Genomic DNA, 24,429 nt, shown 5'->3' on the forward strand with positions numbered 1-24,429 from the left:
ACCCCGCTTATGGCAAGGCCTTCTTCTGACAGATACCAAGCAGAGATAGGAGACAGCAGCAGACACTTCCTTGTTTACTTGGGGCCCTTTTCCCAAAAGGTAAGGGGCCTTCAGCAGAAGGATCCAACCTTCACCCCGACTAGTCACCCTTCACTCCTTATTCAAGCACTGGAGCGAGCACGCGATTACACACACACACACACACACACACACACACACACACACACACACACACACACACACACACCTTGAAGGAGCTCCCCCCTCCCTCCCTTCCCCTTCCCAGGGTCATCGAAGGCTCAGCTGGGACACCATATAGACAAGGCCCACCAGCAGCAGCCCACGAACTCCCAGCATCATGACCAAGAACAGAAGAAGGATGGACATCACAGGCTCCACCACCTGGTCCCCCAGGCGCCACAGGGGAAAGCCCAGGTTCACCAGCTGCTGGTTGATGTCAGAGAATGGGGAGCGATGGGCACCTTGCCTGGGCCCCAAGTGATGGATGTTTGGGGCAGGGCCCCCATGAGGTTGGCCTTCTCCTCTAGTGAAAAAGTTCTGCAGAGAAATAGGAAAAAAAAACAGGGGAAGTAGACAGATCAGTAGGTGTAGAGTGAGAAGACCTGAGAAGGTAACAGTAACCGATTGTCTGTGTATGACTTTGGGTAAGTCACTGAACCTCTGTGGGTCTAGGTTTCCTCATCTGTAAAATGATCTCTGAGGTCCCTTCTAATGCCAAGAGAACTTCAAGGAGTCTGGTGGAATCCTGAGCAAGGGAAGCATCAGGGAGAAATGGTATTCCATGGAATCTGTCCCATAGGAGCTTTTCAAAGGTGCTCAGGGATAACTAGACCAAGAGGCATTTCCTATTACCAATATTTATCCAAAACAAACAATTGGGCAAAGATAAGTGTTCCATCCATGCCAGTGCCAAGGCTGGGCAGGGCAATAATGACTCCTCCCCCTTCAGTCACACTAGGTCATCACTCAGAATCCCAGGGAGACCACAAGTTCCTTAAAATAAATCATAAGATCATAGATTTAGAGCCAATAGAAACCTCAGTGAAGAATAATATACAATTATTTTATATTATATTATCTTAATATACAATTTCTGACTACACAATAGTCAGAAAAAACATTTTAAATTAAAAAATAATAGAAGGATAGAAATGGTCCTTGGACAAATCACTATCAGGACTCTATCAAACCAAAAGAGGAGGAAAGTCAGCTAAGTGGAACCCTGGAAAGAGCATCAACCAGAAGTCAGGCAGACCTGAGTTCGAATCCCAGTCATACATGTTACCTGTATGACCCTGGGCAAGTCACTTAAAATCTGCAAGCTTCAATTTCCTCATTTGCAAAATGGGGGTGATACTAGCACCTACCTTCCAAGATTGTTGTGAAGATGCAATGAGATCATATTTGGAAAGCACTTGGCAAACTTTCAAGTGTTATGTAAATGTTAGCTATTATAACAAAGACAATAACTGATACACTTTAAGTACTTAACATGTATTATCTCATTGGAGCCCTGCAACAACCCTGCAAAGCAAGTTTTATCTCCATTTTACAGATGGGTAAATAAAGCTCATAGACTTGCCCAGCAGCCAAGTATCACGGGCAGGATTAGAATCTGAGTCTACCTGACTCCCGCTGTGCTGTGCTGCCATAACAAACAGATGAGGAAACAGAAGTCCAGAAAGTGGGCTTTATATAATGCCCAAGGTCACACAGGGAACAGGCCAAGTGGGGCTGAAATCCAGGTTTCCCAAATCCTGCACAGTCTCTTGAGGGCACATATCTTTCCTTTTCTACCTCAGAGAAGCTAGCATAGGGCTGGGCACATGGGAGGTATCAGATGAAGCTGTCAAAACAGGAAAGGGACAGAATCAGGCTGGGAAAGAAGAGATGCATCTGACCACGTTCCAAAGCCAGGCAAAAACAAGTGTGCTTTGTACAAGTGAGGATGTTCTACCTGCTTCCACACCCTCCCTCCTTTGAAAGGAGGACATATGCATCATTTTACAGTTGCTGGTTACAACTTTCTGTCCCTCCCCTGGTTCTCCCACTGCCCTGCAGTTTGATTCTGCTTTAATTTTTTTAAATTAGACTTTAAAATAAAAAAATTCTCACTTAAATCTAATTCCCGACCTAGAGAACTCCTCTTCTGGAAATGCCTTCCACAGAGGCAGATCAGCAACTTCTTTATAACTTGGAGTCTAAGAGAATTGTATTAAAATTGTATTAAATTGTATTAAGAAGTCCAATGACACTTGTCCAGGGTCCTATGGCCAGTAGGTGACAAATATTGATCTTCCTGATTTTGAAGCTGGACCTCTATCCACAGTGCCATACTACCTCAAGGAAAAGGACATCATGAGGATGTTTGCTAGACAGAGAGAGTCCCCAGCTACTTTTGGGAATCCAAGAAATCATAATTTATGAGGGTAATGCTCCAGTCTAGGTGTCAGGTCACTGAAGCCACCAAGATATAGTAGTGGAAAGAACCCTGGGTTCAAATTCAAGCTCTGATTGTCTCTTGCTGGATAATCCTGGGCATGACACTCTACCCCTATGAGTCTATGTCCTTATCTGTGAAGTGGGAATGATATTCACACCATCCCCCTCCCAAGGTTGTTGAAGGAAAAGAGATCTGTAAAATGATCACAACTAACAGCAGCGCATGTTAATATAGGCCTAGAAGATCTGCAAGGTATTTAACATAAATTTGAACCTGATAACAACCCAGCATACTCATTTTACAGAGAGGAAAGGTGATTTACACAGTTTTATACTACAAGTGTGTCTGAAGAGGGATCTGAATCCAGATCTTCTTGATTCCAAGTTCATCTTTCTCTCTATATAGATTTAGCTATATTATATTTAGAAATGGGGGAGTTTCCAACTCTGGCATGGACATGGTGCAAATTCTAGAATTTGCAGGGAAAACTTAACCAGGAAAAACTATAATAGGACCCAGGAGTTTCTGTCTCCTACCTGCCGAGATGTAATGTTCCGAAAGGGGGTGTTGGCCCTGACTCGAGGGTCGTCGTCTTGCACAATGTCCCCATTGGCCAAGATCCTCACCATCTTCAGAGGAACTGGAGGGTGGGACCTATAACAACAAAAAATAGCCCTTTAAGTTCATAAAAAGTCTCTCCTCCCTGAATCCCTATGAGGTAAATGTGTGGACTTATTAACCCCATTTTACAGAGGGGAAAACTGAGGCTCTGCAAAGTGAAATGACTGGCCCAAAGTTAGACACTTGACCTTCAAATCCCAGGTCCACAGAAGTCAGAGAGAGAGATTTTGTTTTTCACCTAATCCTAAAAGGAGGTGGGAAAGAAATCAATCGAAATTAGCTAACTAGAAAATTCCCAGTCTAGAAACTGGTACATGAGGAATGGAATACAATAGCTTCTGTATCCATTCTAGGAACTAAGCAAGATGCCCTCAATCTGTCTGGAAACCAAAACACCTGGGTCCCCTCTCAGCTCCTCTCTGATGCATCGGTTTCACTATCTGAGAAGTGGGAAAGCAGCAATGAGGCTCTGTTGAACAGGTTATGGCACATTAATGGTCAGTTATTGTTCCAGAAGGAAGGACAGACGTAAAATGATTAGAGAAAACAAAAGATGGTTCTATTAAGAGAGAGAAAATGAAGAAAGCAGAGCCTGAAATAAAATACATACCTTGACTACAATAATTGAGTGAAGTCAACATGGAAAAATCACAAAACAGTTTCAGTGGTCACTGTCAGTACCCCACTTACAAAACTAAATAAAGGATATGGCCTTCACTTGTGTTAACAACAAAAAACTGCCTTTGGGGAAAATGGTTTGTAAGGGGGGAGGGGCAATGTAGGCCAAGAAACCTGGACAGTGGTCAGAGATAGAGAGGGAACAGAACACTCAGACTTCATTTTTTTTTTAATGTATATTTTTTGCTGTATCATCCTGGGTTCAAACACGAAGTCTGCCATTGTGTGACTTCAGACAAGTCCCTGGACATCTTTGGGCCTCAAAAGCATCACAGAAAGAGGGGCTTCCTTTTCAAAGTTCCTGCTAAATTCTCAAGCTCAAACCAGGGAGCTTCTTAATTTCATCCAGTTGACATTGATAAGCAAAGAGGTTCCCATGTGATTGTAGAAATTACAGAGAGGATCCTGGTATAAATTGTTGTCACTAGACAACCCTCAGTGAAGGGGAGGTGGTGAAGGTGTGTGTGTGTGTGTGTGTGTGTGTGTGTGTGTGTGTGTGTGTGTGTGTGTGTGTGTGTGTGTTTGGGGATGGGGGAGAGAAAAAAGAGAAGACAGCGTCCAATCTCTAAGACATACTGGAAATGGAGACTCTGGCTGCTTCCAGGACCAATCTCCCAGGATAGAGCTAGTAGGATAGTAGGATTAAGACCCTGAAAGGACCTCAAAGCGCCTGGTTTTACAGATGAGGAAACTGAGCCCCCAGAAGGTAAAGGGCCTGGCCCAAGGTCAGCCAGGTAGTACACAGCAGGGAAGTCAGGTCCCCAGGGCCCCTGACTCTTGATCCAAGGCTCTGTTCACGACCCCAGCACGTAATCAGTCCCCAAGGGGTCTGCCTCCTCCTGTCAGCATCCCGGGAGTCGGAAGCAGGCTGCCTAGCAGAGCCGATTGCAAGGCTGAGGCCGCACGGTCCAGAGGAAGGGACCGAGGACAGAAGGCAGCCTCTGCTTCCCAAGCTCCTCCCAACTTTCTCCAGGAGCGCTGGGTCTGCAGAATAGGGGGGAAACCTCAACCCAGTCCCCCTTCCCTCCCGTACCTGTGGAGGGATGCAACTCCCCGGTCTGGTCGCTGTCCACTGCGGGCCGGCCTGGGTCCCTGAAGCTGAGGGGTGGCTGCTAGCACTCCGGCCCCACCTCCCACTTCCTCCAGCCTGGCATGACAGGAAGCGACAGAGAGAAGACGTAGGAGCTCAGCATTCCCCTCTTAAGGCCCCTGGGAGAAATTGCAGCTGCCCGAGCTCTGCACTGAGAAGGTGAGACTGGGGCCCGAGCTCCCAACTCCTGCCCAAAAGTGGCCTCACTTGCCCAATCCACCCAAATCCCAAGCATGCGTCTCCCTTTCTCCAGATTGTCTTCCCAAGCGTCCCGAGCACGGAATCAAAAGACCTGGGTTCAATTTCCCCTGGTCTGCTTCTTACTAACTGTGAGATCTTGGACAAGTGATTTCCTCTCTCTAGGCTTTCTTTTCTTCGGTATAATCAAGGGCTTAGATTAACTGGCTGCTAAAATCCGTTCCGTCTCTGAACCCTACAAACCCCTACATAAGTGTCCCTCTCACTTCTGATGGCCTTCAACCTCAAAACCATCACTTTCCTCCTCTGCAATCTGATTCAAGCGTTCTTAATATGGGATAAGAGAACTTGCTTTTTAAATATATTGCTAACTGTATTTCAAAATAATCAGTTTCTTTTATAATTCTTTATATTTCATTTTATGCATTTAAAAACATTCTTCTGAGAAAAGGTTCCAAAGACTTTACTAGACTGCCAAAAAAGAAAAGAAAAGGTTAGGAATCCCAGATCCAATTAATCCAGCATCTATCTTACTCTCAGCTGGCTGACAACTAATCAGGCAAATCCATCAATCAATCACCAAATATTTAGTGAACAGCTGGAGCCTGAAGTTTTTCTATTCAATTCAATTCAAAAGACTTCAGTTAAGTGTACAGAACCCTAGACTAAGCAATGGGAGGAATCAAAGTTTAGAAAAGACAAAGTTCTTGATTTTGAGGACATTAAGGGGGGAGGAGGACTAAGAGAAAAAATACAGATACCCCTAATACACAATATTCTGACTGAGAAGGAAAATATACATTTTGCTGTGTGAGATCCAAAGATGAAAAGGTCATCACACACTGTGAGGATCGGGAAGAACTTCCTGGAGGAGGTAACATTTGAGTTGGGTTTTAGTCATGGGTCTGATAACTTGAAGAAAGGTTGAACAAATGTTTTGTGTGATTTTTTTTAAATAAATGAATGAAATGGAATATTGAGCTTAAAAAAAGGGCAGAAGAATGCAAAGAATGTGGGAAGAGTTATATAAAATGATACAAAGCTAAGAAAGTAGACAACTTTTTCACTTGCTAAAGTTAATTTCACTGTTTGTTGTTGGGTGGCAGTTTTGTTTTTTATTTACGGTAAACAGTAAACCCTTCCTTTAGAAAGGAATCTATGTGGTGCATTATACACACTGTCAGATTGATGTCAATATGTTGGTAGATTTTAACAGTTTTTCTTTCTATTTTAAATCTTAATTAAAAGGGACATCTTGCTGAGTAAGGTAAGGAAAAGAAGGGAATGGATATATTTGAAAATGATATTCATACTTCTATGCAACCTTTTATATTTTGAAAATATGAACTTAGCAGTGATCAACAGAAAACAGACATTTAAGTACATAGGCAAAATTTTAAAAAGCACCCACCAAATGTATGTGGGAGTATTCAATTCTAATATTTTCTGAGCTTCTACTCTGCACCTTGGAATCCCTAATTCCTTTCAAAGCTCTTCTCGATCACTACCTTCTATACAATGCTGTTTACATTCTTTCCTTGGTAACACCCCTCCCTCATCACTTCCTATTTATTCTACATAAATTTTGCATGTGTCTACATATAATCATGCTTTCCCCTCCCCCAGCAGAATATAAGCTACATGAGGTCAGGGGCTATCTCAGTTGTTTTTGTATCTCCAGCCCTTAGCCCATAGTAAACATTTGCTCAGTAATTGAATAAATGAAGCTGAGAGAAGGACCAGGAGGAGAGTGTGGTATATCAGAAGCCTTAAGAGGAGTAGGTCAGTCAGTTTGTCAACACACATTTTTTATGTTCCAGGCTCTGTGCTGAGTGCTGGGGATACAAAAGGAGGCAAAAGGCAGGCCCTGCTCTCAAGAAACTCACCATCTAATGGAGTAGACAAGCAAATAGATATGAACAAACAAGGAATACATAAAAGAATGGGAGAGCCAACTGTGAAAAATGTTTTGGCAAAACAGACTGAAACGTAAAAGCAGAAAAACTGGAAGTCAAGGGGATGCCCATCAATTGGGGAATGGCTGAATAAATTATGGTATATGAATGTAATGGAGTACTATTGTGCCATAAGAAATGATGAACAAGAAGACTTCAGAGAGGCCTGGAAGGACTTATATGACCTGATGCTGAGTGAAAGGAGCAGAACCAGGAGAACTTTATGCACAGCAATGACCACAGTGTGTGAGGGTTTTTTCTGGTAGACTTGAAACTTCATTGCAATGTAAGAACTTAAAAAAATTCCCAATGGTCTTCTAAGGCAAAATGCCTTCCATATCCAGAGAAAGAACTATGGAATTCAGTTGCAGAATGTAGCAGATCATTTGTGCATGTGTGTGTGCATGTGTCTGTGTGTTTTGGTTTGTTAGGTGATTTCTCCCACTCATTTTAATTCTTCAACACAACATGACTATAGTGAAAATGTATTTAATAGGAATGTATGTGTAGAACCTATACAAAATTATATGCCATCTCGGGGAGGGAGGGGGGAAGGAGAGGGGAGGGAAAGGAAAATAATAATCTAAGTTATATGGTAGTTATTGTAGAACACTGAAAATAAATAAAATTAATTAATAAAAAACAAGAAAAGTAAGGGCAGACCACTAATTTCAGCAATGAGAGGGCAGAGGTGGGTGCTAACAGATCAATGTTGCTCTCGTGGTTTGTTGGTTGTCCTTCATTCTCAAAGAGGACCGATGACATCAAGAGGGTGATGTCTTCACTTGCAAGTGAATTGCATGTAAATGAGGAAGGGTTGTGCAAAGTTATCAGCCTCATTCTCTCCTCCCGAGTCGTTGGGGTCCAGCAAGACATAGGTCAAGACAACTGGTGATGACCCGAGATTGGCCTTTTAAGCTAAGGTCTTTCCCAGGTCTCAGTTTGTCTTCCCATTCAGTAATCCCAGATTGCAAGGGGTTGAGGAGAGAGTGGAGAGTGAGGAGGTAGAGGTATCCATTCAACTATGACTTGCTTGACTTAATTCAAGAAATAGCTCCTGCCTTCCAGGAACTCACAATCTAGTTGAAGAGAAAAGTCCAACACAGATGAGAAGGTAACACAAGGTCTTGGATGCAAGGTGCCAACAGAGGATCCTGGAATTCAGAAGAGGGACTTCAAAGGCCGTCTTGTGCAACTCTGTCATTTTACAGAGGAAGAAAGTAAGATCTACAGCAGGAAAGTAACTTGCCCAAGGTCATAAAGGAAGCAAATGACAAAACTAGGATTTAAACCTAGATCTTTTGGCCAAATAATAGCAACAATAGCTCACAGTTTAAAATTTAAAAGCAGCTCCTGACAATGCATATTCCTGACAATGACACTGTAAGAGAAGTAGCTATTGTGGGTAGATTCTCCCCATTACACAGATGAGGATGCTGAAGTTCAAAAATATCCCATGACTTTCCTAAGGTCACACAAAGTGTCAAAGGCAGAATTTTCATCCAGATCTTTGAACTACTAATTCAGGGGTTTTCCATTACAAAAAAATAGAAGGCAATAAAGAAATCTGATGATCTTCTTTTCTCACCAATCAGTCACTTCAGCAAAAACATTGAACCCCTAAAAAGCAGTCATCTTTTCTTACAAACCATTGAGTTTCATTTTTCTAGTCTTTTTTTAACTTAATATCTCTGATTTGTCACATCCTATTCATTTTCAAATAACTCTCCTCACCCCCTACTCATTAATCAGTAACCCATCCCTCAGAACTGAGTTTATTTTTTAATTATACTTTATTTTTCCCCGGTTACATGTAAAGACAATTTTTAACATTCATCTTTCTTAATTTTGAGTTCCAAATTTTCTTTCTCCTTCCCTCACCTCCCCGCTCCTTGAGATAGTAAGCAACTTGATATAGATTATATGTGTTCAATTGTGCAAAATATCTTACCATATTAAGTCATGTTGTGAAAGAAAACACCCACCCATAGGGGGAAAAATCATGAAAAGAAATTCAGAAAGTGAAAAATAGTATGCTTTGATCTACATTCAGAATCCCCCAGCAACTCAGTTTTTAGAAGAAAGAAATCAGTTCTGTAAAACTAAGCAAAACATCAACCACATCTGACAGTATGTGGAACATTCCATGGCCACTCTTCAGATACCTTTATTAAAAGGGAGCTAAGAGAAGATTATCATTGTAATTACCCATGCTTCTGCTTCATATTTTTGCTTCTTCACATTTACAGTGTGCTAATCATTGCATATATTGTTCTCCTCTGCTTACTTTACTCTGCATCCATTCATATACAGCTTTCTGAATTCTTCATATTCATTGTTTCTTGTGGCACAGTAATATTCCATCACATTCGTGGGTCACAGTTGGTTTTGCCAGAACCACTGGGCATCTGCTTTGTTTCCAGTGCCTTACTTCCACAAAAAATTGCTGCTATAAATATTTGGTTAAATAGTGGACTACTCTTTCTACCTTTGGCTTCCTTGGGGTACATGCCTAGAAATGCTAACTCTGGGTCATAAAGAGAGGTATGCTGGTTTAATAATAGCTAGGGCAATGTATGCACTGCACACTTAACATTTTCTCCATCAGATTCTTAAGACAAAGCAATAAATTCAACTATTATTTGTAGCAGTGGCTAATTTCTGAAGCATCAAGGTTCATACTGAAATTTAAAAATTGGGTCCTCAGAAGTAGGTTCAGCACACACGTGGGTAGAGTATGAACATTCTTTACTGGAAGTGTATTGAGGTGCCTATTTTTCTATTGTCTATTTTTTTATTTTCTCATCTTCATCAATTTTCCAAGCATAAAGTAAACCCTCTGAATTGTTTCCATTTGCATTTCTATTATCATTGTTGTTGATTTGTAGTCTCTAAGACCATAAGTAAGAAAACTGTTACCATTCAGGGAGTTACTTAGACCAGTATAACTGCAGTTTAAAAAGAAAATAAGCCTGTTCTAGGCCCTAAGGCCTAGTGGGTGTCAGGAGCACGTGGAGGCCAAGAGGGCCCTCCTGGAAATCATTCACATATTCCCTTCTGGGAAGGAAACATCAGGAGCTGCATTGAAATAAGGACAGAGGCAGGAAGGGGGGAGGGGTGCTGGCCCAGTGTTCAATACGTTGCTTTAATGAAGCCTGTAGCCACAATTGGTCTTTTCAAGGTGGAACATAAGTTCAGGGCTTGGTGAGAGGAAGGGAAAGAGCTTTGCTTGGGAGGCCTTGGGGTGCTGGGTCTCAGAGCCTTGTCTGAGGAAGAAAGAGCTCTAAGGTACTAAGTTGGCCAGAAGCCTCTTCCAGCATCACTTAGAGCTGCAAAGAAAGAGAATTGAATACTGATTGCTGTGGCCTCACTCCTCAGTCACAGGGGAAGACAGAGTAGAGGATAGGGGCAAAGCGACATTGGGCTCCATCTTTGTTTCTGCTTCTCTGAACAGCCTTGGGTAGACCTCTCTCTTTGGACTACTGTCTAGCATTCAAAGAATACAAGTCATCATTTACATCTGAAGGGTCATAGGATCATGGATTTAGAGCTGGCAGGGAATTCAGAGATAATCTAATCCAATCTTTTCATTTTGCAAATGAGGAAACTGAGGCACAGAGAAGGTTAAATAACTTGTCATCATTCTTCCAGTCTCCCAGGTTAGTAACCTCTTTGTTTCCCTTAATTCCTTATTCTCCCTCACTTCACATATCCAGTCAGTTGCCAGATCTTACCATTTCTACCTTCAAAACATCTCTAGAAACTGAGGCTTTCTCTCCTCTCCCACCTTCAGCCCTAATGTAGACCCTCATCACTTGTCACTTGGATTCTTGTCATCTCTCCTTGCTCTACAGTGCTTCCAATGTGATTTTCTTTCAGCATTGATAAAACCATGTCACTTTCTCAACAAAATCCAGTGGTTCCCTACTGCCTCTAGGATGAAAAAAGAGAACTCTCTTTAGCTCTCAAAGAACTTCACAATCTGGTCCTGTTCAGTCTTTCCAGTCTTGTTGTACATACTTAGCAATCCAACCACACTACCCTCCCCCCTTTCCTCTCAAACAACTTTCCATCTCCAATCTTTGTGCCTTTGCACTGGCTGTGCACCATGCCTGGCATGCCCTCCTTTCTCACCCCCACCATGTAGAATCTCTACTCCTTCAAGTCAAAGCTCAAGTACCACCTTCTGCCTTCTTGACCACACACCCCCAACTGCTAAAGTTCTCCCTGTCAAACTTTGTACTTAATGACTTTGTGTTTATTTTCACTTATTCTCTTTATAATTACTCTGCTTATACTTACAGAAGTGTTTGCTATCTCTCTCAGAATGGAAACTGCTTGTCTCATTCTTTTTATTTGCATTCCCAGCACCTAACTCATTCCTGAGAGAGAGAGAGAGAGAGAGAGAGAGAGAGAGAGAGAGAGAGAGAGAGAGAGAGAGAGAGGAGGGAGGGAGAGACACACAGAGAGACACAGGGAGACAGAGAAACAGAGACAGACAAAACACTAAGGTTCAAAATGCAAAATTATCTTTTCCAAAGATAACCCAGCTAAGAAGTAGCAGAATTCAAGCCCAGGTCCTCTGACCACAAACCCAGTATGTTTCTTACTACATTGCATTGTCTTCCTTGAATGAATCCTGCTGGGTGAGTGGGTACTTCAACCAACAAGCAATTCTTGACTTTGCCATGTGCATGACCCTGTGGTGGATACAAGGATATATGAGTCTGGACAGTTCTACTTAACAAACTAAGGTGCCACCATGTGTCAGCCTCAATATTAGGTCCTTGAGATACAAAGACAAAAAAAGAAACCTCATCCACCTTCCAGGATCTCATGATCTAGTACTTTCTCTGTCATAATTCCTTTGCATAACTTAGCATATAGCTCATATTTACATATCTTTGTAAGTACTCTATTCCTGTAAGTTCCTCGAGGACAGGGTTTTGTTTGTGTGTTTTGTTTCTCCAGGACCTGTAATATAGTGTGCACTTATGAATTATCGGTTATTGAATCCTACTAGAAGGATATGATTTGCAGATGTGTTACCCTGATGCAGCACCCCAGGTCCTATGTCTCTCAGATTGGAGGGTGGAGCCATGAACTCCAAACCTCTATTTAAGGAGGGAGCTCAGTTCATCATCTCCTTACTTCACTCCTGGCTGGACCACTTCAGGACTTCTCCCCCCTCCACCCCCCTCCCCACAACACACACACACACACACACACACACACACACACACACACACACACACACACACACACCTACTTTCATTTTGTATATTATCTCCACACATAAAAACACTGGATTGTTAGTTCCTTGAGGACAGGGAGTGTCTTTCGCTTTTTGCTTTTACATCCCTAGCACTTAACTTGGTGCCTAGCTTTTGGTTGGTGCTTAATAAATTGACTATATTTCTTTGGCTTTTTTTGTCCTGGGGCAAATATTTTCTCTGTAAATGTCTGAATGTAACTCATGTACATATCTCCAAAGACATGGACAAAATGAACCCTGCTTCTTGCACAAGTACTCAAAGTAATACCGTGAAGTGGATATAGAGTAGTCTATTTTACTCCACAGCCAAAATGGAGAAAACACAAAGGATTCATTGTAACCATTAAAAATGAATTCAATTTGACTTCTTTCTTTTGATTCCAACCTCCACTCCTCCCCCTCCCTGCTCCAAGGCACCACCCTCAGATTCTGGACTTGCCTCAGAAAGGAAATGCACTTGGTATCGATAGAGATGCAACTATTTTACCTCTGGATCCATGATGGGGTCTGGTCCCATGATACATAGCCAATAGCTTGGACTCTTCCTGAAATCAACTCATGATGGCTGGAAAAGCACTCCCTCAGAATTATTATGAGTCCTTCCTTCACATTGGAACCCATCTAGGAATCCAGTAGGATTATAGTCCTGCCTGAAAATCTCTCCAGAAGAAAATAAATTTGGACTTCCTAGGACAGCAACCCCCACCCTATGACCCATAAACCCTGCAGTGTGCTAATAAATGTTTTAACAACTAGCTTGGGGCAAAAGGAGTGAGAACAAGACACACTTTTATGTGTAATCTACATTTTTAACATTTTCTTCATCACTTTCTTAAGTCTAAAAAATCAACAAAACAATAAATCATATTCTGATTTGCAGAATTTTCAATTTCTAAGGCTTGCACCAGAAATTTAACAGCCAGCTCTCTCAAAAACCAATATGAGCTGGTTCCAACACACCCCTGCTAAGATAATTCAAACAATACAGTACTAGTGTAGTTCTGATATGTCATCCAATATGGCACACTCACTCCCACCCTTCAGTCTCTGGGATGGTTGCCCCTCCCCCAACCAGTTCTCCTATTCTCATAGCTAGCTAGCTCTACTACAACTAGATTTCAGAAGAGAGATTTGTCCTAATCAGGAAGGGGGTGTAGACAGGGAAGGAATTTGACTTGGGTTTCTTCCATTTCCAAGATGTCACCATGATGATCAATTTAAAGCCATGCTCTGGCTTGAACTTTATTCCCTAATCCTATATCCTAAACCTTTACTGTCACAGCCTAGACATCTCTCCTTCCCTCTAACAATCCTAAGGCATTTCAAGATTTCATAGGACTATAGATCACAGATTTGGAATTTGGAATTATTTAGAATTAGAACTTGAACAGGTCATAGAGGTCATAAATTCCAGCTTCACCTATTTTACAAATAAGGAAAGCGAGACTAAGAGAGACTTACCTAGTCACATTGCTACTAAGGCAGAGGTGGCATTTGAATCCTTGTCCTTAGACTCCAAATGTTTTCTCCTGCAACACAATTTAAGTGGGAAGGCAGGAACCCATGTCTATCATTGAAGTCCCCTTGTGTTCATCATGGTGGAAAGATGACCCTGGAATCTCAAAAGTCTGAACAAATGGAGCTCAAGCTCTTTCAGGTACTATCAACTTGAAAGGCTTTGAGAATAGCTCTGGTAATGAACTACAAAGAACCCTGGAGGCCATCAGATTCAACTTTATCATTTTACAGATAAATAAACTGTGAGATATAGTGAAGCAGCAAGGTGTGTAGATAAACTGGACTTGGAATTGTCAAGACCTGAATTCAAATCTTGTCTCAGACACTAGTTACTCAGTTTCCTCATCTGTAATGGGGATAATAATACCATGTATTTCACAGAGTTGTTCACAGGATCAAAATAGGTAATAGACTTAAAGCATTTTCCAAGCCTTAAAGTACTATAGAAATGTTAATTGTTATCATTAAATGCTTTGCCCAGTATCACACAGTTAATAAGTATTGGAGGTAGAATTGGAGCCCAGCTCTTTCTGACTCTAAGTCCAGTGCCTTTTTTTACTATACCCATACCACACTACCTCTCAGAACCATACATTCCACCCGACTTTGAACTCAGGTCACTGGGTGCAGATTCTAGCCTGCCAACCATCATACCATGCAACCAAATCAAAATTAAATTCTTATTTCCTATAGACAGAAAATACTCCAGAGACACCCATGGGATAGCTGATTTCATAGATAGGTAGAGAGAGAGAGAGAGAGAGAGAGAGAGAGAGAGAGAGAGAGAGAGAGAGGTAGAGAGAAAGATTTCACTTCTATATGAAGTGAAGTGAAGTGAAGCTGTCTGAGCAACAACTCAAGGTCATGGCTTTTCTGGCTTTTCAGGGCATGGTTCATCCTCCTGGTAGCAGTCACCTTCTCTGAGAAGGAGATAGTAACAATTTGCCATGAAAATTTATCTTACATTACAGGAAAGTAGGAGAGAAGGGAATAAGCAGGGGGGAATGATAGAAGGAAGGGCAAATGGAAGGAGAGTGTAATTAGAAGTAAATACTTTTGAGGAGGAATAGGGTAAAAAAAAATAGAATAAACGGGGGGCAGGATAAGATGGAGGGAAATATAGTTAGTCTTTCACAACATGACTTTTATGGAAGTCTTTTGCACAACTGTATATGTATATCATATATCAAATTTCTTACCTTCTCAGTGGGGATAGGTGGGGAGGAAGGAGGGAGAGAAGTTGGAATTCGAAGTTTTAAAAATGAATGTTAAATATTGTTTTTACCTGCAACTGAGAAATAAGAAATACAAGCAGTGGGATATAGAAATCTATCTTGCCCCCCAAGAAAATAGATGGAATGGGGATAAGAGAAGGGAAGGATGTGATAGAAGGGAGGGTAGGTTTGGGGGAAAGGGGAATCAGAATGTATGCTGGGGTGGGTGGAGGGGAGAGATGGGGAGAAAATTTGGAACTCAAAATCTTTTGGAAATGAATGTTGAAAACTGAAAATAAATAAATAAATTAGGGGGGAAAGAGAAGTTTTCAGGAAATACTACATGGTAAAGGTCAGTTCCCAAGCTCAGGAGATGGCTGTCAAAGCTCGATTCATCCACATCCATATAGCAATTGCTGTTCAGTGTTTGTCATGCACTTAAGGAAAGAAACACCAAACAGAAGAGCCAGTCAGGGACTTGAGGTCCAGTTCCAAGGAAGCACACATTCCAACTGCCTTGTGGTAATCACTATAGTTGTTGTTGGAGAAGCTATTGGGAGGAGGATGCTTCCCCTGCCCCCCACCATCACTCACTCAGGAAGTCTGAGGGAAATCTGATATTGACATCCCAAAAAACAGGACAGCTCCAAAGAAGGAGGAGCTTTTCTCCTTTGGCTGACCTAATGAGAATATGCTCTTGCTGGCTCAATCACCAAATCATCTTTGAAACAGACTCACCCATCAGTAGAACCAAAAGATTAGCCAAGAGCCTCTCAATGTATCATTAGCAAGAGACCAGAGCACATGTCTCTGAAACTGTCCCTAGTGAATGTCCAGCTCAACTCCAACATCCCATTAGCTCTACGAAGTGTCAGAGGCAGGATTTGATCCCAGACCTCCTACAATCACATCCCATATCTCTGGGGGTGATTACAACCTTGCCTCTTCCCTCAACTGAGGAGACAGAACATAGTGGTATCAAGAAGATTACAGATAATATCCTACCACCTAAACACCCCTCTAAAGTCCACAGAGTCACCATTTCTCTTCTCAAAATAACAGCTAACATGTATATAGCACTTTAAGGTTTGCACGGTACTTTACATATATATTCCTTGTAACAAACCTCTAAGATAGGTGCAATTATTATCCTTACATTGTAGATGAGGAAACTGAGTCTGGAAGGGATTAACTCATTTACTCAGTGTCTGGGGCAGGATTCGAACTCAGGGTTCCTGTCTCCAAGTCCAGTACTGTCTTGTTCTTCTGCCTATGAACCTATTCTTACATGTGTTTCTTCTGAGAGATAGTTGCCACATAGTTTTCTGTTGAAGGAGATTATCCAATTCAATCAGGACACAGCCCATAAACTGGTGGAGAAAACAGTGTAATATGGTAGAAATCATCCTGCACTGAGGATCAAAATCCCTGCTTTGCCACTGTTAAGTTCTGTTTTTTTATCTATAAAATATGAAGCTGAATTGGATGGGCTCTGAGATCCCTTCTGGCTTTAATTCATGAAACTATAAAATGGAAAATCTTAGCTCTACAATCAAGTTATATTTTACAGTCATGGTAGTAAACTCCTGTCTGACATTTAAAATTCTTCCCTCCCTGGTCCCCTCCCTACCATTCCTGTCTTCTCACACATTACTCCCCTCCATGTTTCTGCAAACAGAAATGCTGAGCAGTATGCTAACAGCTAACAGCCTTACCCTCATGCATGAAACCTGGCACTTGGCACTTTTGTGGAAATAAAAGTTCCTCCCTTCAGGGAACCCACAGTCTAGTTGAAGAATATGACATAAACACAGGAAAAAATATATTTCATGGAGGCAGTGATTTGTAGTGGCTATAGAACGGGACCTTCAGGAAGACCTGGATTCAAGTTCAGCCTGTAACACACATTGACCCCAAGCAAGTCACTTTAACCTCTCAATGCCCTCAGATAGCTCTTTAAGACCATAAATTGTAGAGTAGATGTGGTAGGAGAAATTTCCTCACTTGGAATTCCCCAAACCAGTAAAATCACAAATCCAGTTATCCCCCAAATAAATCATCTTTTATCATGGACTAGTTTCCAGGTTATGGCTTCTGAGGAGGTTTAACCATTAACCTTCCAAATGGGGGAGGGATGAGAGTAGGGGTAAGAAGGAGATTTAATAACTGTATTGATACATTAATTAATTGAATCCTGATTTAAGACTTTCTTTAAATGCATGATTGTGAATAGTTTATATTTGGCATTTCTTTTGTATTTAAGAAATGCGTGTCCCATACTCAACTCCATGGTATATTCAGTACCTTTCTTCTCCTCAATTTGAGGAGACCCTAGACATGAGCCAAAACCTTACATTTAAGCAATTTTCCCCAGTTGCACCAGGATTGGGGTTCAGTAGGCCAAAGAACATTGAAAAGGGAAGAGTGATGATTCAATGTAGCTTTAAAAACAAGCAATGTAGCTTTAAAAACAAGCAATCTACCCTCTCCCACTCTATTGTCATAGAATCAGAGACCTTTAGAGACCATGGAATCCAATCCACTCATTTTATATAGGAAGAAACTGAGGCTAAGAAAAATTGAAAGACTTATGAGTCAGACAGCTAAGGCAAGATCTGAACTTAGATACTCCTTACTCCAAGTCCAGCACTCATCCCACCAGGACACATGACTGCTTTTTCCCCTTAGTTCCTTTTGTCAGCCACTGATTTCATCTGCTTCCATGAAGGATGAGGAAATAACTGCTCACCCTATCCTTCACCCCAGATACCAGGCAGCTACAAGCACATGTCCTGCCTAGGTGAGCCTGACACTAGATTTTTGACTGCATTTTCTATTTGTTCCTTCCTGATCATAGGTGAATGAGTATTGATCCTGAAATGGACATGTCCAGGCTTAAAGGTCACCTTATGAGCTCAGGAAGTTCTGCAGTCCTGGGTCCTTTGACTGGAGCTGACTAATGGCAAGAAAAGGAACATCTAACAACTATTCAGTTGACTACCAAAAAGAGGATGAGCCCAAGCCTTGACCTGACTTGCCAGAAGTCCTCTACTGTGAGGAAGACAGTGCAGTGCCAAGGTGAAATATAAGATACCTGCTCTTATGTCCCACAAAACGCTTTGTGTTTCAATGGCATTTTAAGTATTCACCACACCCAGGAGAGTATAACAGAAGTGTATTGCTCCCACTTGTTTAAGTTTGTACCTAGAAAATGCATGTGTTCAGCCTATCTTTGGTGAATAAGTACTAAGTGATGCCATAGTGGATAGAGTACTGGGCTTGGAATCGGGAAGACCTGAGTTCAAATATGACCTCAGATACTTAATATCCGTGTGAGCCTAGGAAAGTCACTTAACTCTATTTGACTCAGTTTTCTCATCTATAAAATGAGCAGGAGAAGGAAATGACTAACCACTCCAGGATATTTGCCAAGAAAACTCCAAAAATGGTCACAAAGAGCTAGACATGACTGAAATGCCTGAACAACACTTGTCCCATATCTGATTCACATTATCTTTGAAGTACTTTTCTCTTCTCTCTCCTTTTGGGAAAATCCTAGGCATCAGCAAAAACCAGATCTTTAAATAATTGTTCCAAGGGGGTGCCAGGGTGGGTGCTTAATGAGTCAAAGAGCATAAGAAAACAGAACAAACCCCCCACTACAGACCAGGCTTCACTTGTACTGAACAACATGCTTGGGCCTGGAGCAGAGAGCAGGCCCTGCATGGAGAAGGGGAAAGGTCCAGGACCTCAATCTCTTGGTCTGAATATAGGCTGGATGACTGACTACCTGTTGAGTTTGTTATAGTGAGCATTCCTTCCATGTATGACCTGGATTAGATGAATGCTGAGGCTCTTTGTCACTCTCAAACTGTGATTCGATTATTTTGTGACTTGCTCAAGATCACAACAAGTTAGTGGCAAATCCAGGACTATAGTCTAAGTCTGCTCAACTCCAACCCAACAGCTTCCATTAAGCTTAATGGTGAGGAATGAGACAGGGAAGGAAACATAAAGTTGAGTCTCCAATGTGAGGCTAAGGAAACCAATTGGGAGATAATAGAAAGAAAAAAAAATCTAGCACGGTCTAAAAATACAATGGATTGACTGCCTTAGGAAGTTGTGAATGCATTGTCTTCCCACCACCTAATTCCTAGACCATTCTTTTTCTGCCTGTTACTAGATCTCCAACCTGTCTGGAGTACTACTTATCTTAAATGTTATCAAAGGGAAATTCTTACTTCAGGTTTGAAAATCTTACAGTTATGAGTCTGACTTCTCAGTCCTAGTTGTATTTCTGAGGCAGCTGTCCACTGGATAGAGTGCTGGACTCAAAGTCAGGAAAACCTGAATTCAAATCCTGCCTCAGATACTAGCTGAATGATCCTGAACAAAACAGTTAACTGTTCTCAGACTCAGTTTTCCATCTATAAAATGGGGATAATAACAGTACCTTTGTCTCTGGGTTAAAAGGTGGGTCCAATGAGATGAAAATGTGTAAAGGGCTTTACAAACCTTAAGGGACTAGATAAATCCTAGTTATTACTATTATCATTTTATATTAACATTTTTATTATTAATATCTATATTAATATACCGTTTTATCTTGTGTTAATATTGTTTATGTTCATTAACTCATGACTTCCTTTGTCATTATGGCAAGCCTTATGGGTCCTTTCTTAGAATAATATTTTTAAATGTAGCAAATGAAACACATAAGATTCAAAAAGGAAACCAATTATACTGAACTATAGTTGTCAAAAAATTTTAAGCTAAGTTCATGAACCCTGGACAAAGTGCTACTGTTCCAATCTGTTATCAGCCTGCCAAGAGGTGGGAAGCATACTTTATTTTTAAAGAATATTTTATTTTTTACCCAATTGCACATAAAAACAATTTTAATATTAACCTTTTGTTCTAAGTTCCAAATTCTATCCCTCCCTCCTTTCTCTCTTCTCTCCCTGAGACAGTAAGCAATCTGATATAGATTATATATGTGTAATCATGTAAAACATCTTTCCATATTTGTCATTTTGTGGAAGAAAACAAAGAAAGAGGAGAGAAAAAGAAAGAGGGAGGGAGGGAGAAAGGGATGGAGGAAGGAAGGGAAAAATAGCAAGCTTAAGTCTCTATTCAGACTTAATCAGTTCTTGCTCTGAAGGCAGATAGCATTTTTCTTCATGACTGCTTTGGGATTGTCTTGGATCATTATATTGCTCAGAATAGCTAAATCATTCAGAGTTGTTCATTATAGAATATTGCTATTACTGTGTAAGATGTTTTCCTGGTTCTGCTCACTTCACTATGCATCAGTTCATACAAACCTTCTCAGTTCTCTTTAAATCCAAGGTAGTCAGTCACTTTAGGTGGGGAAGGATGATTGATTGATTCAGTAGAGTAGACCTTGCCCACTTAGTCCACCCACTTGGTCCATATCTCTGGTTGATTGGTTCAACTGAGAAGTCTAGTTGATCATTACCTTTATAATAACTATATTTATAATTATAGCAATGACAACCACTCCAATATCTATAGCATTTTCCTCACATCAACCCTGTGAGGAGGATAGTATAAATATGTTGTATCTATTCTACAGATGAGGAAAAGTGAGAGTCACAGAAGTTGTGATTTATCCATGTCTACACAGCTAGTGCCTGAGATGGGTTTTAAACATAGATCTCCTCACTCCACCCAAATTCTGCACTTTAACTGCTATGACAGCTGCATCTCCAATTGTTGTTCCTTCATTTTTCAGTCATGTCTGACTTTTCATAACCCCATTTGGGGATTTCTTGGCAAAGATCCTGGAGTGGCTTTCCATTCCCTTCTCCAACTCATTTTACAGATGAGGAAACTGAGGCAAATAAGGTGAAGCAGCTTGCTCAGGGTAAAACAGATAGTAAGTGTCTGAGGCTGGATTTAAACTCAGGAAGAGGAGTCTTCCTGATTCCAAGCCTGGCATTCTATCCACTGCATCAACTACAAACAAAATCTTCCTATTTCCCCACCCACCCATCCACCCACCTACAGGTATGGTGATAACCATGAAGAAAATCAAATTAAAGAGTGAGGAAAAGGAGGAAGTTCCAAGTACTATAATTTTTTGTTTGTTTGTTTCAGCCCTTTATTTATTTTTTATTTAACTTTTAACATTCATTTTCACAAAATTTTGGGTTCCACATTTTCTCCCCTTTGTCCCCTCCCCCCCAAAACACCGAGCGTTCTAATTGCCCCTGTCTGCCAATCTGCCCTCCCTCCCTCCCCACCCCTTCCCTTTGGAAGGCAAGCAATTCAATATACGCCAGATCTGTGTAGTTTTGCAAATGACTTCCATAATAGTAGTGTTGTGTAAGAACTAATTATATTTCCCTCCATCCTATCCTGTCCCCCATTACTTCTGTTCTCTCTTTTGATCCTGTCCCTCCCCATGAGTGTTGACCTCAAATTGCTCCCTCCTCCCCGTGCCCTCCCTTCCATCATCCCCCCTACCCTGCTTATCCCCTTATCCCCCACTTTCCTGTATTGTAAGATAGGTTTTCATACCAAAATGACTGTGCATTTTATTCCTTCCTTTAGTGGAATGTGATGAGAGTAAACTTCATGTTTTTCTCTCACCTCCCCTCTTTTTGCCTTCACTAAAAAGTCTTTTGCTTGCCTCTTTTATGAGAGATAATTTGCTCCATTCCATTTCTCCCTTTCTCCTCCCAATATATTTCTCTCTCACTGCTTGATTTCATTTTTTTTTTAAGATATGATCCCCTCCTCTTCAGTTCACTCTGTGCACTCTGTCTCTATGTGTGTGTGCGTGTGCATGTGCATGTGTGTGTGTGTTATCCCACCCTGTACCCAGATGCTGAATAGCTTCAAGAGTTACAAATATTGTCTTTCTATGTAGGAATGTAAACAGTTCAACTTTTGTAAAGTCCCTTATGACTTCTCTTTGCTATTTACTTTTTCATGCTTCTCTTCATTCTTGTGTTTGAAAGTCAAATTTTCTTTTCAGCTCTGGTCTTTTCATCAAGAATGCTTGAAAGTCCTCTATTTCATTGAAAGACCAATTTTTCCCCTGAAGTATTATATTCAGTTTTGCTGGGTAGGTGATTCTTGGTTTTAGTCCTAGTTCCTTTGACTTCTGGAATAGCCTATTCCACGCCCTTCGATCCCTTAATGTGGAAGCTGCTAGATCTTGTGTTATCCTGATTGTATTTCCACAATACTTGAATTGTTTCTTTCTAGCTGCTTGCAATATTTTCTCCTTGATCTGGGAACTCTGGAATTTGGCCACAATGTTCCTAGGAGTTTCTCTTTTTGGATCTCTTTCAGGCAGTGATCTGTGGATTCCTTGAATACTTATTTTGCCCTCTGGTTCTAGAATCTCAGGGCAGTTTTCCTTGATAATTTCATGAAAGATGATGTCTAGGCTCTTTTTTTGATCATGGCTTTCAGGTAGGCCCATAATTTTTAAATTATCTATCCTGGATCTATTCCCCAGGTCAGTTGTTTTTCCAATGAGATATTTCACATTATCTTCCATTTTTTCATTCTTTTAGTTTTGTTTTGTGATTTCTTGGTTTCTCATAAAGTCATTAGCCTCCATCTGTTCCATTCTAATTTTGAAAGAATTATTTTCTTCAGTGAGCTTTTGAATCTTCTTTTCCATTTGGCTAATTCTCCTCATTGGCTTTTTGAACCTCTTTTGCCAATTGAGTTAGCCTATTTTTCAGGGTGTTATTTTCTTCCGCATTTTTTTGGGTCTCCTTTAGCAAGGTGCTGATTTGTTGTTCAGACTTTGCTTGCAAGTCTTTTATTACTCTTCCCAGTTTTTCCTCCACCTCTCTATCATGATTTTGAAAATTTTTTGGGCTCTTTATGACCTTTTCCCAGAACTGATCCCATTGAGTGGGCTGGGATGTAGAAGCACTGACTTCCATGTCTTCCCCTGATGGTGAGCACCGCTCTTCCTCATCAGAAAGGAGGGGAGGAGAAACCTGTTCACCAAGAAAGTAACCCTCAATAATCTTGGTTTTTTTCCCTTTTCTGGGCATTTTCCCAGCCAGTGACTTGAGCTCTGAATATTCTCCTCACACCCACTTCACCTCCCGATCAGCTCAGCCAGTGCTTGGGGTCTGAGAATCAAATGCTGCTTCCCAGCCTCAGTGCTTTGGGCGGGGGCAGGGCTGCTATTCAGTGTGAGATTAAGTTTAGGTGCTCAGGTTGGGGCAGGGCCACCTCACAGGCTCAGTTCCCTCAGGGGGTTTATGCAGAGACCTTCAACAATGGATCCAGGCTCCTGCCTGCTTGGGGAGCCCCGGTCTGCTCCCACCTCCACTGTTGCCTCCCGAGGGGGCCTGAGTTATGGGGGCACCCCACTCACCTCTTGACCCGCCAAAGAGACCCTCTCACCCACCCCTGTCACCTGTGGGTGGAGGGACCCGCGTGGCTGCTGGAGATCCCATCCCTGAAGGCCGCTCAGATCTTTTCCTCTCGGTGCCACAGCCACGGCAGGGCTGTACTCAGCTCCCAGTCCCGGCGCCCAGTCCGCGGTGCAAAGGACCTTTTGCAAGAAGTTTGCAGGTCTCTCTGGAACAGAAATCTCCCTCGCTCCAATGTTCTGTGGCCTCTGGGTGCAGAATTCACTGTGAGTTACTTCTTTGTAGATGTTCTATGGGTTGTGGGTTCAGAGCTATGTGTATGTGCGTCTTTCTACTCCACCATCTTGGCTCCGCCCCAAGTACTATAATTTGAGAAATTTATTGAAAGAGCTTTGTCATCCTAATATAGTTGGCATTTGAGAAATACTCCTACAAGAAGCAAGACTATTCCTTATTTTTTAATCCTTTCCCATGGATCTCAAAAAATGCTTGGATTCTAGACCTCTTGACCAGTATATGGATTCTTCACTTATTAAAAATTATTTGTAACAAATTGTAAAAGGTATTGTCTTTTGGCATCCAGAGGAACTCTTTAGAGATTTGAAACATCAAAATCCACTGACAGTTGACAAAGAAGTAATTAAGTTAGCTGACTACCAGAGACTTGCACAGATCTTTGGAATACCTGTTCAGGTTTATACACATGAACTATAAACATGTGGTAAGGCTGCCCAAAGGTGTTGCTAGGGTCTTCTGGGTGCAATGTTTGCTGAATTAACAACCAAAAAGCCACTTTTCCATGGAGGGTCAGAAATTGATCAGCTCTTTAGAATTTTCGGGACTGTGGGGAGCCCTAACAATAAAGTAGGACCAGAAGTTAAAACATTGATGGATTTAAGAATACATTCCTCAAGTGGGATTCCTGGTCAGGAAGGTTGACACAGAATGTCAAAGATCTGGATGAAACATGGCAGAGAGCTGCTTTCTACAATGTGAGTCAATAATCCTGTCAAATGAATGTCTGGCAAAATGACATTGAACTAG

The 24,429-nt window shown here is 41.4% G+C and overlaps 1 protein-coding gene and 1 pseudogene across 1 annotated transcript; one reads left to right on the plus strand and one right to left on the minus strand.

Moving 5' to 3' along the window:
* Positions 1 to 54: 54 nt before the first annotated feature.
* On the minus strand, positions 55 to 13,227 carry FAM241B (family with sequence similarity 241 member B). The gene is made up of 6 exons (XM_072628747.1): positions 12,769 to 13,227; positions 11,617 to 11,706; positions 11,309 to 11,388; positions 4,797 to 4,910; positions 3,001 to 3,118; positions 55 to 558 (listed from the first exon to the last, which is right to left on the minus strand). Exons 5-6 carry the CDS (start codon positions 3,091 to 3,093, stop codon positions 289 to 291), a joined length of 363 nt encoding a protein of 120 aa, XP_072484848.1. The 5' UTR covers positions 3,094 to 3,118; positions 4,797 to 4,910; positions 11,309 to 11,388; positions 11,617 to 11,706; positions 12,769 to 13,227; the 3' UTR covers positions 55 to 288.
* LOC140516245 (cyclin-dependent kinase 1-like) lies at positions 4,446 to 24,429 on the plus strand (annotated as a pseudogene).

This window comes from Notamacropus eugenii, chromosome 1 (assembly GCF_028372415.1).
Source record: "Notamacropus eugenii isolate mMacEug1 chromosome 1, mMacEug1.pri_v2, whole genome shotgun sequence".
Lineage (NCBI taxonomy): Eukaryota > Metazoa > Chordata > Mammalia > Diprotodontia > Macropodidae > Notamacropus > Notamacropus eugenii.

Bases quoted from the DNA above. Each gene is read 5' to 3' on its own strand.
- FAM241B (XM_072628747.1), bottom strand. From the start codon at position 3,093: ATGGTGAGGATCTTGGCCAATGGGGACATTGTGCAAGACGACGACCCT. The intron at 559-3,000 runs GTAGGAGACAGA...ATTTCTCTGCAG, and splicing joins GGAACATTACATCTCGGCAG to AACTTTTTCACTAGAGGAGA.